Below are 16,211 nucleotides of genomic sequence, written 5' to 3'. Positions count from 1 at the left end.
ATGGCGAAAACCATTCATCTCTCTTGTCTTCTTTTCATCTTCCTTTCCCTGTTCATCAATGTCTCTTTCTCTTTGGAACTATCACACCAACTTCCTCCATCTACGTCTCCTGTAAATTCTCCTCCACTACCATCTCCTACTCCATTCCCTAATGCTCCAGCCAGTTCTCCGGCCGAATCTCCTCTCCATTCTCCTCCTGCGCCTCCTCCTTCAGATCTCCCTCCCACTCCATCTCCAGCGCCTGTTCTTTCTCCCGCACCCACTCCTTCTCATTCTCTAGCGGCCGATAGTGATTCCGGTAATATTACTTCCGGTGGCGGTGGAGAAGACTCCGAAGTCTCTAAAGGCGGGATGAATGGAGGAAAGAAGGCTGGAATTGCAGTTGGAGTGATTGCGGCACTGTGTTTTGTTGGAATTGGAGGATTTGTGTACAAGAAGCGTCAGGATAACATTCGTCGATCTCAGTACGGGAGTGCTGCTAGGTCTTCGTTTTTGTGAGTTATTTGGAATTGAATGGCCATGGTACGGAAATCTCTGCTTAATTAGAAACGGATAGCAGTTCTATTGATTAAACAGCATTATCGTTTTATTTTGACTGCGTAGTTTCGTAAACTCGTTTTATTAGAAACGGATAGCAGTCCTATTGTTTAGGAGGAGGTTGTTAGTAGCATTTCGATTTATTAGATGATTTTGAGTAGTAGTGTGATTACTTTTCCATACGATAGTTCTTAGCTTCTTGCTCAATCAGTTCGGCATTGCCGATTTCTTTGTCATTCTGCTTTGTTTCCAAACATTTCTTTACTATATATAGTGTATCTTCTGCCTGCCTCATGTATCTCTTGTTTAATTGCTCAGAAATTTGAGGAATTATATATTTATAGTTCTTACTTGAATTGTCTGTGTGGATTCGAATTTCTCAATTTTTAATTGCGTCTTTTAATTTTTAATTAAGAATCAATCAAGTGTCTTTTTCCATCTATATCAAGGGTTAATATTATTCCTATTTCACACCGGAGAACCTGTGATTTAATAATGCAAACTGCAAACAAACATAACTTTTAGATTTTATTGTTTATATTATCTTAAGAAACATGAACTATGCTGAGGCTTCTTTCCACTTATTACCTCATTTTGCTTTGAATTGCCATTATTCATTGTGTTGGACTGATAATTTTCCGGATTGGTTGGCCGGGTGTGTCGGGGCTGACATGGATGTTTTTGTTTTCCTAGAAAAAGAAAAGAAAAGAAAAAGAAAAAAAGAAACATGGGCTACACCCCGTGAAAGCAACATCAATCTCAAATTCATTCTGTGATTTTCTTTTATGTTTATTTTACATTCACAATGTTGTGTCAAGTTGATAACTTCCAGAACCACGGCATAAAGTCTATACAAGGAAACTATGGTTCAAAAATGTCACCACCTACATTTCTTGTACATATAACGAAAACCCATATACAATGCATCAAAAAGTAGAATACCTCACTTTGGCCAGCACTGTTTCAATTCAACTTCTGCTTAATGATTCGACAACTGGGTGATGCTGGCGGGGTATAGCATTATGTAGTGAACTTACAGCTATAGGTGGTTGTACTGGTTGTGCCAACCTTTGAGAGTCAAAGTGCTGTTGTCCCATTGGTAGCCCCCATCGTCTTCGCCATCGTAAAAATTCCACAATAATTGAACTTCCACTCATGATGATGCCAAACCCAGTTAATGTAGCCAATATAATGGCCAAAACTGCTTGGACACCAACCTGTAGAGCCATTCTAAAACTTAGCATAGAGGGGAGATGTAAATGACTATTGGTTTTATTCTTTGAAGCATCCTATTCTTAGATTTAGTTTTCAGATTTTGCCATACAACAAGTGATGCAAAAGACACCCAAATTGAACTAATAGGAAAAATAGATGGCTTTGCTCTTACCACAGTGTAAAATATGTGTGAGAAGAGAACCACCATACCAAATTGCACTGTTGCATATACCCATATAAATCTTCTTTTCACTACAAACAAAAAATTTGTTTAGGATTACAAAGTAAACAGTCTACAATAGCAACAAATGTCACATTAAATCTCATTGTGCACATATCAGACAACTCGTTTTTGGAGCTTGTATATCAGATGCTACTACAGTATCATTCCTTTGTCATTCTATTTTAGCATGACGATTCTGTTTCCTTATAGCTCTAATCAGTTTAAAATACTTGAAATTTTCTTATGGGTCTTGCTAACCTACCCATAGTTGAAGAGGTCATGGATGAGAGTAGACCCAGAACGCAAGAAAATGGAAGTGAAATGGCAATTGCACTGGTGCCCATTTTTGCAACCTGCATCTGAAGATATTACAGAAGACATGATAACTGATGGATTTAAAATAAAAACTCCATAGTTGCTACTCTTACCAGTAGTTGCTCAAGAAAGCAGAAATAGGCAAGTATGCTAACAATGACGAGCACGGGAAACTCCTGCCAGACCCTGATTTATTAAAAAGAATTAGCTATTAGCATTACTTTAACATGTAAGGCAAAGAGATGAAGCGTTTAAGTTTAGCTCTAACCCTATTCTATTTGTTTTTCAATTCTCAATTGAACGGGAAGTACTTGGAACATTGTGCATATGGTAACTCGGGAACAATATAACTATAGTAGATAGAGATCAATTTAAATTCTTTAACAACAGATAGTTGCTGACCTATATCCATTAACATTATCCTGCTGAGTTCTAGCGATCCCGAATACTTGAGTTCGAATGCTCTGGATCTTTAGCAGAGTTACAGGAAGGTTTTGAACTTCTTTCTTGCAAACTTCACACGTTTTGTTTCCCTTGATACTAAACCATTTGACTGCACATTCTTGGTGAGCCAGAGCAAGTGCTCCTTTGCAGCTACATTCCATCTTTAGAGTCTCACCTCCTTCACACAATTCAACCATGCAAATTCTACAAATAGCGTCTTCTTCGGAGATGTCTTCACCATTGGCTTCTTTAGTTTCTGGACCATGAGATTGAAATCAAACTGACATTACTCACTCATTGAAGAATACAAACTTTAGTTCTTAAGATTGGATTTAAGAGTTGTTTACCCTTGAATGTTGATAGTACATGCTTTTTTCCTTCTCAGCAAGATCATTGGATACTATTTGATCCATAAATATATAATCACCTCTTTCCTGTAATTAAATGGGGGACAGATACAGTGGAAAGTCTAGTCGAATTACCTCTTTCTACTGTTGTTGAAGTACTCGGTCTTATATCCCCTTCCTTTGGTCGTGGAGTTGAAGGAATTACACGGAAAAATGAATCTGTTCTCCTTATACTTCTAGACTTGTTATTGACTGGAAGAGAAAGCGAGCGAGATATCCGTTTCTGAGATCCTTTTCTCTGCACAATAAAATTGCAAGCTTTGTCAGGTGGTTGTTATAATAACTCAAATGCGTCACCTTCACCCCATAGTAAAACTCAAAGTAGGAGGTGCTTACTACTGATTCCTGTTCACTCTCCTTGTTTTCATCGTGTGTAGATTCTGAATTAGAATGAGCTACAGGAGTTACAGGTAGTGATGAAGCCTGCTTCGACCTAGGCGTAAACATCTTTGCCACAGACAAGGGCTTTAAACCTTGAGACTTCTCATGTGTCCCTGAAGACGAAGAGGCCTCAGAAACAAGACTGGACACTGCCTCAACATCCGGGGAGCTTCGGTAAATGAAGCTAAGCTTCGGGAAGAGAGTTTTGATAGATGATTTGCCTCTGGATGAAGATGGCCCTGAAGATCCACTAGCTATAGCATCTGAAGAAGTAGGTGTTAACACAAAATTCACTTTCCTTGGTGTAGGACTTGATGTTGGAGGCATTTTTATCGCAACAAAATCCGTCGTTCGCGACGGTATCTCAAGAAAAAGATTCCTTTTCTTCCAATGGTTAGTCCCAGCTGAGCCCCCAGCCTGAAAAGGACCCAAAATAACACACCATAACCGTTGGTAATGTATTTACAACACACAAGAAGATTGAAAACACAAAAACACATCACAGCAACTTAGAAAAAATACCTTATGGAGATGATCTGAAACTGCTCCATCACTTGAACTCACAACATTTCCCCCAACAAAATTCATTCTCAAATATGTTTTCTTACAATTAAGCAAAAACAAACATGGAGATGGAGAAGATTTGCAGAGAAAATAAGAGGAAAAAGAAAAGGAAAAGGAATAATCATGAGGGTTGAACGCAAAGCATGGTGGGAAATCGTGGCCTACTACCACCACCACTTCCCTTAAAACACTCCACAGCTTGTTCTTGGTATTTTCTTAGCTGACTTAACCACAAAACAAAAAAAAAAAACCCAACTTTAGAATCTGATTCTTCTCCAAAACAAGGTACTCTCCTTTAAATGGGAGATTACTTGATTGAAAAATTACTAGTTTAAGCTTGTTTAAGCTTTTCTTGTGAAGTAGGTTTCAATCTTTCGTAGTATAAATTGAATAGTTTTTCACTGTTAGTAACCTCTAGTTTTTTTTTTCTCTCTTTTGGGTTTTTGTAGTAATATGATGAGGTGTGAATTAGTTCAGATATAGAGATATTAAATATTAAATGAGGTGGAATTTTTTGGTTAGTGGTATGAAATGAATAAAGTAAGTAAAAAGGGGGAAATGGAAGGAATCACTTTTTGAGTTGAGTTGAGAGACATTATTATTATTAGGATCAACTCTAAATATTTATTTTGTAACCCAAAATGGAGACGTTATTCATATGTTATGATTGAGTTTCATAGTTGACCTTTGTCCAATCAAATGGCATTTACCATGCTCTGTCTCTCTTTCTTCCCCCTTTCTCTTTATATATTCTAAAAGATTATTGACTATATTATTATTATATTAAAAGAAAAAATTATGATTCTGTTAATTCTTAAAATTTTGTAAATGTTTTAAATTTATTATTGTATTGGATATTTTTCTGTGGGCTATTTGTTTTACAAACATCCTAGATAAAGAGACCAGCGTTCTTTTTTACTTTGTAGTATTCTAAGATGCTTTTGTATAAGGCATCTCGAGAGTTTAGATGTCTATGACATATTCTTATGTTTAGGGTTTTTTTTTTTTTTTTTTTTTTTTTTTTCATTTTCTTATATCACTCTCAAATTTAAATTAATATTTATATGTATATTATTTTGTTTAGAAAAATAACATATAAAAATCATATAAATTGTATTAATTAGAAAAATCTGCGGGGCTTTCAGCTGTGTGAATGGTTAAATTAGTTACAAATTAATAAATAAGCCAAATTTGAAAGGCTAAGAAGTTCTTGTCAAATTGGCACTTTATCAAGAGTTCAATTTGGTTTGATTAAAAACGATGTAAGGAAAAAAGTAAAACACTTATACTATGAAATTTCTTGGTGGAAACATTTTAATTTCCATTAGTTTTAAGTTTTGTTAGAATTGATGGTGGAGGTAGAAAGAAGTAGTAATTTATGTTATCTCTAATCGCCTTTTTATTTCTTTTATATTTTATTTGGGGCAAAACCTTCAACTCCTCCAGCTTCCAATAACTCTCTTTCTTTCATCTCTTTGTATAATTTATTAACCCTTTTGGTTCATTTTCTTTCAATCTCAGGCTTCCATTATCACAATATATCGTATGATCAATGGAAATATTCCTATTACTTTACCAATTTTGATTAGAGGTGTTCACAATTCGTGTTCAAAATTGGATTTCATAGTAAACTTAAATTTAACCAAACGAGGCTACAATAAAAACCGAGGTTTCAATACGGTTTGGTTTTTGTTGGTTATAGTGTTCAACCCCTAATGAGTTCCAAATTACAGGAATCTAAATTGCATTTCAGCCTTTTCTATAATTATTAATACAAACAGTGGCATTCAACAATTTTCATTTGATGTTTCTTGACCGTAGGGGCATATCGTGTTAAACTAAAAAGTAATGAAGAAAATATTCTAAAGAAACTCAACTTTGGTCAGCCAAGGGAGTAGTGCAGCCATACTTTATTGAATGGCTCTCTTAACTTAAAAGAAGTCCAATCACATTAGACAAATTATCGTCAACATAAATTAAACTAACCGGAAGAACGAAACTATTAATTTTCTATGAGCTTATATCTCAAAACTAATCATCGAGTCTTCCTCCATAATCGATTGACAAAACTCTTTGAAGAAGGCAGTATATGTTTGTTCATCTACCTCTCCAGCAGCATCACCATCTCACAGTGGGGTGTATGAGGGAAAAGATCTACAGCCATTGCTTTTACAGGCCGAAAAGGCTCAGATATCGGCATGGACTTGACCCGGTGACGAGCAAGGCCAGCACTCCCCATATTTCTCCACCCCCGGTTGTTTTTGTTTCCTTTCTCAATTTTCTCGGATGATGGCGTGCACAGCTCTATTGCATTTGCCATCAAACTTTCAGGGTTGCATGAAATGTAACTGCACCAAGTTGTAAAATATATTTGTTGATCATAGGAAAAGAAAAAGAGAAATAGAGATTGAATTAAAGAGCAAAGAAAGTTCGTCACTAGAACTAACACTAGTCTCCTCAGATGAGTATGAGTTCTCAGAACCTTCGTCACCTGCATTGTTGCCATAATACCAACAGTTAGCAATTTGAAGTCCCCAATAGGATACAACTTGAGGACATCTAACAACCTAATTTGTAGTTTAACATTCGACAATAAAAAAGAATACTTACGATAGGATGAAGTCCACCGCGAGGAGGGTCTACAATAGCCACAACATTTTTGAACTGCTTAGTCCCATTTTCTGGATTGCAACAGCTGTGTTGGCTTCCATTCTTTTCACTGGCAACCTCTGAAGTCTCGGGTCCATTCGCATCATTTTCAGGTACATGGTTCACTACAGGATCTCGATCTTTGTCGTTCATTAAGGCATTTCGTTCCCCAGTCTCAGAAACTTCGTCACTTTTTTCTTTCGCATCTTGAATTTCCCCACTTTTTTCAGAGGCACCTGGAGTTCCATCGTTTTTCTCGGAGGCCCCAGAAATTTCCTCATTTTGCTTAGAGGTACTTGAAATTCCATCACTTCCATTGCTGTCGCATACAATCTCCTCTTCTTTCTTGGTGCCTTTTAGGTACTCTTTCAATAAAGATCCAATTACATCCTCTGCCTGTTCCCTCGTTGAGAAAATGCAGGAAACAAATAGAATATAACGTTTACAATTAAATTCAGAAGTATGATTGAAGTCAAAATTTTGAGGTTGCTGCCCTTTAGATGAAATCATGCTAATAGTGCAAATAAATTTTGAGGTTGTCTCACCTTTGCACAAATAAATTTACAATTATTTATGCCATTGATTTCGGCATTCCTCTGAGCATCAGACACTGCAGAAGCATTCATTTCGATACCAACAACCTGAAATATGATTACAGCAAAAAAGCTATTAATAAATCAAGAAAGTCACAATCAGAGTACCCATAAAGGAAATTGGATGGGAAACGGTTCTTTGAATATTACCATACCAACACGATGAGCTAAAGTCAGCCCAATTGTTCCAGTTCCACAGCAAATATCAAATAGCAAGGTGTCAGGGCCCAACTCAGCCCAATCCCCAGCAAGTGAATACAGCTTCTCAGCAGCAAGTGTATTCACCTGAGGCAAAAAGATTCACTATTTACTACAGCATGAACAAAAAGAAGGAACACAGTCAGTTTTTCTGGAAGATTAATGGCCATACCTGGAAAAAGGCAGTTGGAGATATGCAGAACTTAAGGTTGCTAATGTAATCGTGGATTCTAGGTTCCACGGCATCATTAGTGGCCTCCAGTTCAGCGCTGTGGACTTTTGGAATGGTCAGGGGCTGAAGTGGAGTATCAGCAGGTGCTGCATTTGATATTCCTTGGTGGTGCTGCCAAAGAGAAATGAATACAAAATTTAGAAAACGGAAAACATAAAAGTAGTGACATATTTTAAGTTATATTTGGGAACGAGTTACTCCAAAAAAGAAATTTATGCCTGAATGACTAAAGCAGTTAGTGGCAATGGTGGCGAATTTGCAACAGATCCTTCAGCAAAAGCTTGAGCAAGTCTCTTGAACTCACTGGTCATTAGTTCAGACTCAACACCTACAGAGCAGACCTACACGTGGAAGGGCGACAAAAAACAAATGATTGAAAATGGAAGATCCAGGCGTTTTTCATTTTCTTTCCCATTTTAATGGAAAACTGAGGGTATAGGCAAAGATTTTCTGATACGATTTATGAGGGGAAAAAAAACCTGGACGATGAGCATGACCTCACTGATGCTTGCATCAGAATTATCTGAATCAATCAACTTTCCTGGAGCCCGTCCTTCTCGAACCTTCCATGGTTTACCAAACAGAATTATCAACAAGAAATAGATTGGATGGTTATCAAATACAGAAATTATATTTCTTCAACTTTCCAGGATCTGTCTATTCAACCTTACCGTCAATTGACGCCAAAACCCAATATTCTTGAATCTATTCCAAATTGGCAAGCTTGAAGATTGTAGAAATTCCTGGAAAATCGATGCATATTTGCAAGAAATTCTAGAAACATTGGGACAATTTTCAGGTTCTTCAACAGCTGTAACACCCTCCCTGCACATTCTTGTAATCATCACAAATCATTCCAAGGTCAAAAGGAAAGTGTACAAATAAAAGGTAATGTTCAATTGACCTGAAATTTCCCAACATAAACCCCACAGTTGGCTTGCCTTCCAAAGAGTATCCAACAGAAAACTCACATTTGTTACGGTATCCATTTATAATTGGTGATTCGATGATACCCTCAAAACTGCATGCAATACCACCTTGAAGGTACAAAAAGCTAGAATCAGTGTACTTGTAGTAAACTCAAGTTAAAATGAAGGAGAATCGGAGAGGAAAGAATGCATACACTTCAATACTATCACAAAATTTTTATTATGCAGACTAAACAATCCGTATAAATAGGAGACAACCTTTTAGAAAGACCTAATATTGTACGTACCTATATCCCTTGATTTCAATATCCATTCAGGAAGAGAAACACCGTGTGGACAGGCTTTTCGTGCGTTCCTAGTCTGTCAGTGTAAATTGAATAGTCAAGAATTATATTCGACAGAGAATTAATTATAAAATGACTACAAAATGTGAAGGATGAAAGCTCTTACAAGTTTTTTGAGAACATGCAACAATGAGTTCTTTTTATGATCCAATTGATCACTGTATGACATGTGAGCAAGGGGAGCCACCACTTCACGGGCACTTTTTCCCTTCAAAACTGAATCATTAGGAGTAGAACTCCCATCATTTATATTACCAGCATCTTGACCATCATCTGATGGTAAAGAGAAGGCCGCAGAAGATACAGAGCTATTATCACAATCCATCGATGATTTAATTTTCTTTTCAAATGATCTGGGAATCACATCTGCAACCTTCAAATTCTTTTTGCCGATAATTTTTCCTTGCAACTCCTAATTGATCCAAACTTTGAAGAATCATCCCAAATTCAATTAAAATTTATAGATTGAAGAAGTTTAAGTTTGTAACAAGTGATACCTCAACAGAACTTCTCAACTGTTCTGTACTTTCAAAACTAACAAAACCTACGGTCATGCCTTTCTTCTTCTTTGCGGATTTAAAAAGAACACTCTGAAATAAGAAGACAAAGCAGTGCGAGTGCCACCAGGTTAAAAATACATCCAGTGCCAGGGGATAACGAGACCAACAATTTATGAGGCCTCCCATAAATCCCAACAAGGAAAAAGAATCAGCAACAGAACAAACGACAGCACAAAAAAGACACTTTTGAAATGAACCATCAATTTTCTAACACTATTCAAGTCCAACACATCTTTAATTCTACTTGGTACATAGCCATACCAGGTTCCACAAATGATAACAAGGAGGAGAGGAGATGAGAGGCTTGCAATTCATCAAACAAGATATAAGCAAGCAAGATTCCTCAGATTCAAGTAGTTGCTACTAACCTGTTCATTCAAGTAGTTCCTCAGATTATCAGAATTCCATTTCGTCGGCAAATGAACTAAGCATTTGCTAAGCTCATTATCCCTTCCATCATTGCCAACCTCGTCGTCGTCAACAACAACCTCCGTCATCATAACCTCCTCTTCCTTAACTTCCTCCCCCACTTTCATCACCTTCTTAGCCCGCTCTGACGTGGGATCCCAGGACTTATCAGGACGTTGCCTCAACTCCTCTTCGCCATGAGCGTAGCGACACTCAGTTCCATGGCTACACGACCCCGAATGACGCCTAAAGTACGAGCATAAACTGGTTTTCCAAAGAGGGTTCGTAGACGGATCCGGGTTTGGCTTTGCAGCATCGGAATCGGGGTCCGTTCTCTTCCTCTTTTCCCCTGCAACACTTGCTCCGTCGGATTGTAAATCAGTTTGGTCCGGTAAAGATTCCGGCGGCGGAGCGGTAGTGACTGGTAAGTTCTCAGTATCGTCCTGGACGTCCATTGAGGTCTGAAGATGATCGTCGGACGTTTTTGGGGGCTGGGTTAGAAGGGTTTCTTCAATTGAAGAGGCCGCCATTGGAGGAAACCCAAATTTTTTGAGAAAATCAGTTCGTTCAGTTGAAGTTAAAGTGTTCGGTCGTTTTATTTTGTTTGTGCATTATTCGATTAGGGCAGTTTCTATTGAATTTGGTTTTTATTTGACGACGTGACGTTCCCATTTTTACCCTCTCGTCGAAATTTTCGCACACACATTTTCTTCCCTTTTTTTCACAAGTGAAATTAACCAATAGATTAATGTAATTTTTTTGTTCTTTTCTTTGAATTCTTAATACTTGCTATACAATATGTTTAAGAAAAAAAGAAGTTTCAATGAATATGGAGAATAAGTAGGAGCAAGACATTAAATTAGACACTCCTTTTGAACTTGTTATATAACTCGTTTGTTTTTCTCGTTTTGAGTTCAACAAAATATTATAGTGACATGTTTCCGAACATTATAGTGACCTGTTTTTTCTAGTACAAGATAAACTCAAACTGTGGTAGATACCAGTATATTCAAATGTCAAAATTGATGTATACTTTTCAAGTCTAAGTTAATGTTATATAGCTTAAGATAATTATATCATTAGCTTATGTAAAAATATTGACATATCTCAAAAATCTTTCTCCAAGTGCCCATGTTCTTGCAACTTAGCCGCTCACTGGCTTGCTCGAGCGGCAGTTCTCTGTTCTTTTCTTCCTTTTTTCTGCATTGATTCATCTCCTTCTTCCCTGTTGGAAAATGAAACGTTTTTTTTTTTTGGGATATTGATGTGTTGAATGGAATCTCTTCTAGCTTAGAGAGGAGAGTGGTTTTTTTGGCCCGTTAATGGTGTTTGAAAACAAACGAAAAAGAAAAGCTCATCATCTCATTCACTCATCCAAATTCTCTCGAAGATCTCCTTGAATTGAAGATTTGAAAGAGTAAACAACATTAATTAGTGAACTTCTTTCTAATGCACGTTATGATGTTCATTAATAAAATCACGCAACACTTCAAATGAGTTTTTTGTTCAGACCCAATCCGTTCAAGCTTTAGCTTAACCTACGCTCGAACCGAGCCTATTCAAATACCTTAATCTGCGCTTCAACAGAACCTATTTGTTGATTAGACTCCATAATCCAAAATAGACCAGAAGTTACCCAACAAAAATACCTAATAGCGGAATAACAAAGCCCCCAAGAACTGTTTAGAGCAAAAGCAGAAATTGAACAAGAGACGGCAGAAACACTTGCTTCAAAAAAGCACTGTTGATAGAAAGTCAGAAGGGGTTTGAATTTCTTTTTGTAGATAAAAGTAACTGTAAAATGAAGATAGATAGATATCATCAGAAACGGAAAGTACCTAAAATCTGAAACAGTAATTGAAAACTGACTTTTACATAAAATGTTTGCCTACAAGAAAGATAGAACACAAGAGAATGGGGGGTGGGGGGTTAATTTTACCTATAACTTAACAATTCAGAAGGCAGCAAAAGGGAGATAATGTAATTCCATATATTGAGTAAAAGCCAAATCCAGAAAAGAGTGAAACTATGTAAACAATTATTAACTACAGTTATGAAAACCAAAAACTAAGAAAATCCCTTTGTAGAAGAGAAACCAAAAAAAAAAAAAAAAAAAACTAGCTTCTGTCAAATCAAAGTTATAAATGATTCTTCCTTCAACAGCCCATAACTGCACAGTTGTAGACAAAAACCCCAACATGTTCCTTCACTCCTACTATCTTCCAATCCAAAATCCCATTATTGACTCCTGACTTTGGACACCATGAACTTAGCACAATGGATTCACCTTCTGGGCCTCTTTGTCCTCCTACAACCACAAGCTTTTTCCCACAAGCTTTGAAAGCAAGTCCCCATCCATTTGAAGAATCTGCTCTCACTGGAAGTCTCCCCAACACATTCCATGTGTTCCCCACTTTTTCATACTTCATAACCATGTTTGTTAAATGCTCCACTGCATATAGTTCATTCTCCACAACTGCAACTAGAGGAGGAGCCTGAGCGCCTTGATTCACGTACGGATACATACCTTCTATTTTTCTCCACTTTCTCTTCTTTAAATCATACTCCTCTCCACATGTTAGTGATACTGTAGGACTCGACATCCCACCAATCACGTAGAATTTCTCGTTCATGAAGAAACCGGAACATGAGCGACGTGGGACATGCATGTCAGGCAACATTTCCCACCGACCCTTTGATGAGTCATATAACTCGGCTGATTTTAGAACATTCCCCTTTTTATCACTCCCACCTGCTACAATGGCTATTGAACCAAGGCTGCCTGATCCAAACAAACAACGAGGCTGGTTCATTCCTCGACATTTCACCCAAGAATGAGAAAAAAACGCATATTTCCATATAGCAAAATCGTAAAACTCCCGACCAAAAACCAATAACTCGCTGCCTACTGCTAAGGACTCCTTATCAGCATGGTTGAAACACTCATCACATGGCATCTTAGGTAATGCCATCCATTTATTTCTATCAGGATCAAACGCCTCCCACTCCTTTAGATCACAAACCAGATACACCCAATGCTCCACAATCCCTATCTTCTTCCTCAACTCAGCCAAGGCACCACTTCTAATCTGCTTGTTAAACCTTGTATTAACACATGATAAAGAAGCATAATCTGACCTTCGAACGTATGCAAAGCAATTCATTGCTGCATCATCATTGAGGCCAGGCAGTAGAGAATCAGTCGATATAAGCCGGCGCTGTGAACCATCAAGTGTTTTTTCTATCAAATCTACACTTGAAGAGTAACTTACTTCTTCATCCTCCATCTCCTCCAAATAAGGTATTACAAAGAAACTTTGTTTGTCAATGTCAGCAAAAATCGATATTTTTAAATTTAAAACAAAAGAATAATCAACAAGCTGTACCAATAAAGACCACCAATCTCAAAATGCAATATCCTGGCGGCCTTTGATTATCTTCCCAATACCCAGGGAACAAATTCCGATCCTTGAAAGCAGCAATCAATAAACACTTATTTCCTTCTCCCATTAATTTATTAAAACAAAGTGTGAATCTGTGAAGCATATATACTCATAATATTCCATTTATAAAATATTCCGCGCTCGAACTTATACCAAATTAGAGAAGTTCTCGCAGTTCTCAGCAAACAGATTAAGAAAACCAATAAACCCAATTCACAGAAACCCAACAGTAATCAAATCACCAATAACCACCACGAACGATCTGAATTTCATTCCAACCGCCAAATAGAACGATCTGGAAATTTTATTTTAAAAGATAAATTAGCGAGAAATCCAAAACCCAGAAAGAAAAAAACAATCAGAAAAGATCCGCAAGTTCCTAAAACCATATATTTGAGAAGGATATTGCATGGAAATGGATCGAAAACGAAAGAAAGAAAGATGCAGGGAAATTAATTAAGCATATTAGAAAGAGAGAATTAAAAAAAGAAACCTGAAATTGGGGAAAGTAAGAGGGATCTATCGATTGGGTGTCCGATGAACGCGGTGGCCTGAAAGAGTTGCCGACGAACATGTCGCACTGAAAGTCGGATGAAAAAAGAAAAAAGAAGAAGAAGAAGAAGAAGAAGAAGAAGAAGAAGAAGAAGTAGTAGTAGAAGAAGAAGGGTGGAGTCAGCCTTGGCGAAGCAAAACAGCGGTACCAGATCACATTGGTGGGGCGGCCCCGTGTTGTGTCAATCTGATGTAATTTTCTTTTATTATTTATATATCTTTATATCTTTATATATATATATATATTAAAAAATAAAGAATTGAAAAGAAAAAAAAGTAAATATGGTAAATTCTCCCAGACATCACCGTACTTCTGGGTATTTGTACTTTAACCCTTCTCTCCATTTTGCACTTTGGGGTTTCCATATATATATATATATATTTCTTTTACAAACATACATTTGTTACATTTTTTTTTAATATCATTTACAAATGTTTAACACAAAATGAAAATTCTATATCTCCAAACGTTTATTTACTGATTTCCTAATACTTCTTAGGGTTCTCTTTTGTTGGTTTTCTTTTTTTATATCATCATTAAATATCTTTAAAAAAAATAAATAAATAAATAAATATCCAATAACAAGTTAAATGTCTTGAAAATTTAATATTGACAACTCATATTTAACCGTCTACAGATTCAAATTTGATAACCTTAAAGTTAATTGATTTATTAGATAAATAGCTAACGTTAATAAAACCAAATAGCTAAATGCTAACAACATCCAAACATAGAATTCAACGTTTTATTTTTTATATTAAATTAATGTTTTTATATTTGAGTTCTACGTGCATGACAATCTATCATGTAATGTTTCTCTTCGAATATTGAAAGTTTGTAATTCATCTCATAATTATTATACTAAAAAAAGGTTCAGTGATTCAACTAACGATCATAATTTAGCTTTGGAAATTCGGTTGTACGAGTCGTTAAAAAAATTAAAAGTGGTAAGTGTTAGAGAGAGATGTGGGCGAATTAAGAATCAATAGAAAGTAATAATTAATAAATAGATAAAATGCAATTAATACATTAAAGAGAATATAAGATTAATATGAGCAATAAATAAAAATACTTGAAAATGAAGAAAAGAAAAAGGAAAGAAGAAAAAAAAGTGGGAAAAGGTGAATGACCAACAGACAAATAAAGTAAGAATTTGGGTGTAATTTGACTTAGGAGTTTATGTTTTAAAACCACACGTTAAAAGGTATTTATTCCACAGCCTCCACGTTTTACTTTATATGAATTTTCAAATTTCTTGGATTAATTCAATGTTCAATTTTTTGTGCATAAAGAATCCTTTGACATGAAATAAAGCAAATGTCTGCTCCTAATCTAGCAACTTTGATTTCTTTCTTATCATCTTTAGGGTTTGTTTTTCTCACTCTTCAGAGGGGTTATATGGTTAAGATTTTTGTTATTTGTTCGCAAAGAATATAGAGATTCATTTTTTATACTGTGTTGATCGTAGTTTATTTTGATCTTGTACTCTAACTTTAGTTTTATTTCATTTCTTGTAGTTTTGAAAAAGTATATTTGAGTCCTAAAAATTCTTAAAAGTAAATGTTCAAAATGAATATTGGCCCAATGCCATGTTCACCAACCCATTATCAAAATTGGTATAATTACGATAAGATTCCATTGATGAATTGGTAGTAATGAGCCTCAATCACATACGTAGTCGGACTACTTTTTTTTTATCACTTTTATTTGATTACAAATGAGATTGTTTACACATTATTTGGTAATACATAATTTTATTATTACTACCATTATCGTTCAATGTTAATCAGTAGCAACATTATCTATAACAGTAACGGTAATAGTATCCTCAAATGAATCCCACTTAATTTTTAAAACGCAATTTGATTGATCATTCTAAACTTTTCAATCGTATAGTATTCATTCATTACAAATTTGACAACACGATTTGGTAATATATATTACCTAAATAATGAAAGAGAAATAATAGGATTTGGGGTTTTAATACAAAAGGCAATACAAGAAAAAGAATAAAAAAGAAATAAATAACAACAAAAATAATAAGTACAAAAGTGAGGCTCTCATTAGAAATTGTACTACATATTTCTATTTTGGAAAAGAAATAAATTTATAAATAAAACATTGAAGAAATAATAAAATTAAAATTAACATGAGATTGAAATAAATTTGAGATTTTGTTAGTGTCCCATCACATGAGTTGGCTTTGGGACCCCTTT

At 35.8% G+C, this 16,211-nt stretch overlaps 4 protein-coding genes across 6 annotated transcripts; 1 reads left to right on the top strand and 3 right to left on the bottom strand.

Annotated features, from left to right (window-relative positions):
- LOC103501947 (pollen-specific leucine-rich repeat extensin-like protein 1) lies at positions 1-831 on the top strand. The gene has a single exon (XM_008465720.3). It carries the CDS (start codon positions 1-3, stop codon positions 496-498), a length of 498 nt encoding a protein of 165 aa, XP_008463942.3. The 3' UTR covers positions 499-831.
- Positions 832-1,281: 450 nt separating this feature from the next.
- LOC103501946 (uncharacterized) lies at positions 1,282-4,511 on the bottom strand. Of its 2 annotated transcripts, none has more exons than XM_008465718.3 (8): positions 4,045-4,511; positions 3,478-3,939; positions 3,217-3,379; positions 2,693-2,990; positions 2,404-2,476; positions 2,238-2,334; positions 1,925-2,004; positions 1,282-1,754 (listed from the first exon to the last, which is right to left on the bottom strand). In XM_008465718.3, the coding sequence occupies exons 1-8, from the start codon at positions 4,108-4,110 to the stop codon at positions 1,506-1,508; spliced, it is 1,488 nt and encodes a 495-aa protein (XP_008463940.2). In that variant the 5' UTR covers positions 4,111-4,511; the 3' UTR covers positions 1,282-1,505. The 2 variants fall into 2 exon arrangements, with proteins under 2 accessions (XP_008463940.2, XP_008463941.2); XM_008465719.3 differs by having other exon boundaries at positions 2,238-2,328.
- Positions 4,512-5,963: 1,452 nt separating this feature from the next.
- Positions 5,964-10,632, bottom strand: LOC103501945 (zinc finger CCCH domain-containing protein 24). The gene is made up of 14 exons (XM_008465717.3): positions 9,960-10,632; positions 9,529-9,621; positions 9,138-9,443; positions 8,975-9,047; positions 8,663-8,795; positions 8,430-8,583; positions 8,238-8,321; positions 7,977-8,099; positions 7,699-7,869; positions 7,479-7,613; positions 7,281-7,376; positions 6,697-7,131; positions 6,534-6,577; positions 5,964-6,434 (listed from the first exon to the last, which is right to left on the bottom strand). The coding sequence occupies exons 1-14, from the start codon at positions 10,527-10,529 to the stop codon at positions 6,188-6,190; spliced, it is 2,664 nt and encodes an 887-aa protein (XP_008463939.2). The 5' UTR covers positions 10,530-10,632; the 3' UTR covers positions 5,964-6,187.
- A 1,338-nt stretch (positions 10,633-11,970) lies between these two features.
- Positions 11,971-14,199, bottom strand: LOC103501944 (F-box/kelch-repeat protein At5g60570). 2 transcript variants are annotated; one of them, XM_051091729.1, is made up of 3 exons: positions 13,936-14,199; positions 13,596-13,737; positions 11,971-13,467 (listed from the first exon to the last, which is right to left on the bottom strand). In XM_051091729.1, exon 3 carries the CDS (start codon positions 13,284-13,286, stop codon positions 12,156-12,158), a length of 1,131 nt encoding a protein of 376 aa, XP_050947686.1. In that variant the 5' UTR covers positions 13,287-13,467; positions 13,596-13,737; positions 13,936-14,199; the 3' UTR covers positions 11,971-12,155. The 2 variants fall into 2 exon arrangements, with proteins under 2 accessions (XP_050947686.1, XP_050947687.1); XM_051091730.1 differs by lacking the exon at positions 13,596-13,737.
- Between the last annotated feature and the right edge of the window lie 2,012 nt (positions 14,200-16,211).

This window comes from Cucumis melo, chromosome 11 (genome assembly GCF_025177605.1).
Source record: "Cucumis melo cultivar AY chromosome 11, USDA_Cmelo_AY_1.0, whole genome shotgun sequence".
In the NCBI taxonomy this organism is placed as follows: Eukaryota; Viridiplantae; Streptophyta; class Magnoliopsida; order Cucurbitales; family Cucurbitaceae; genus Cucumis; species Cucumis melo.
This window is presented reverse-complemented; position numbering and strand designations above follow the sequence as displayed.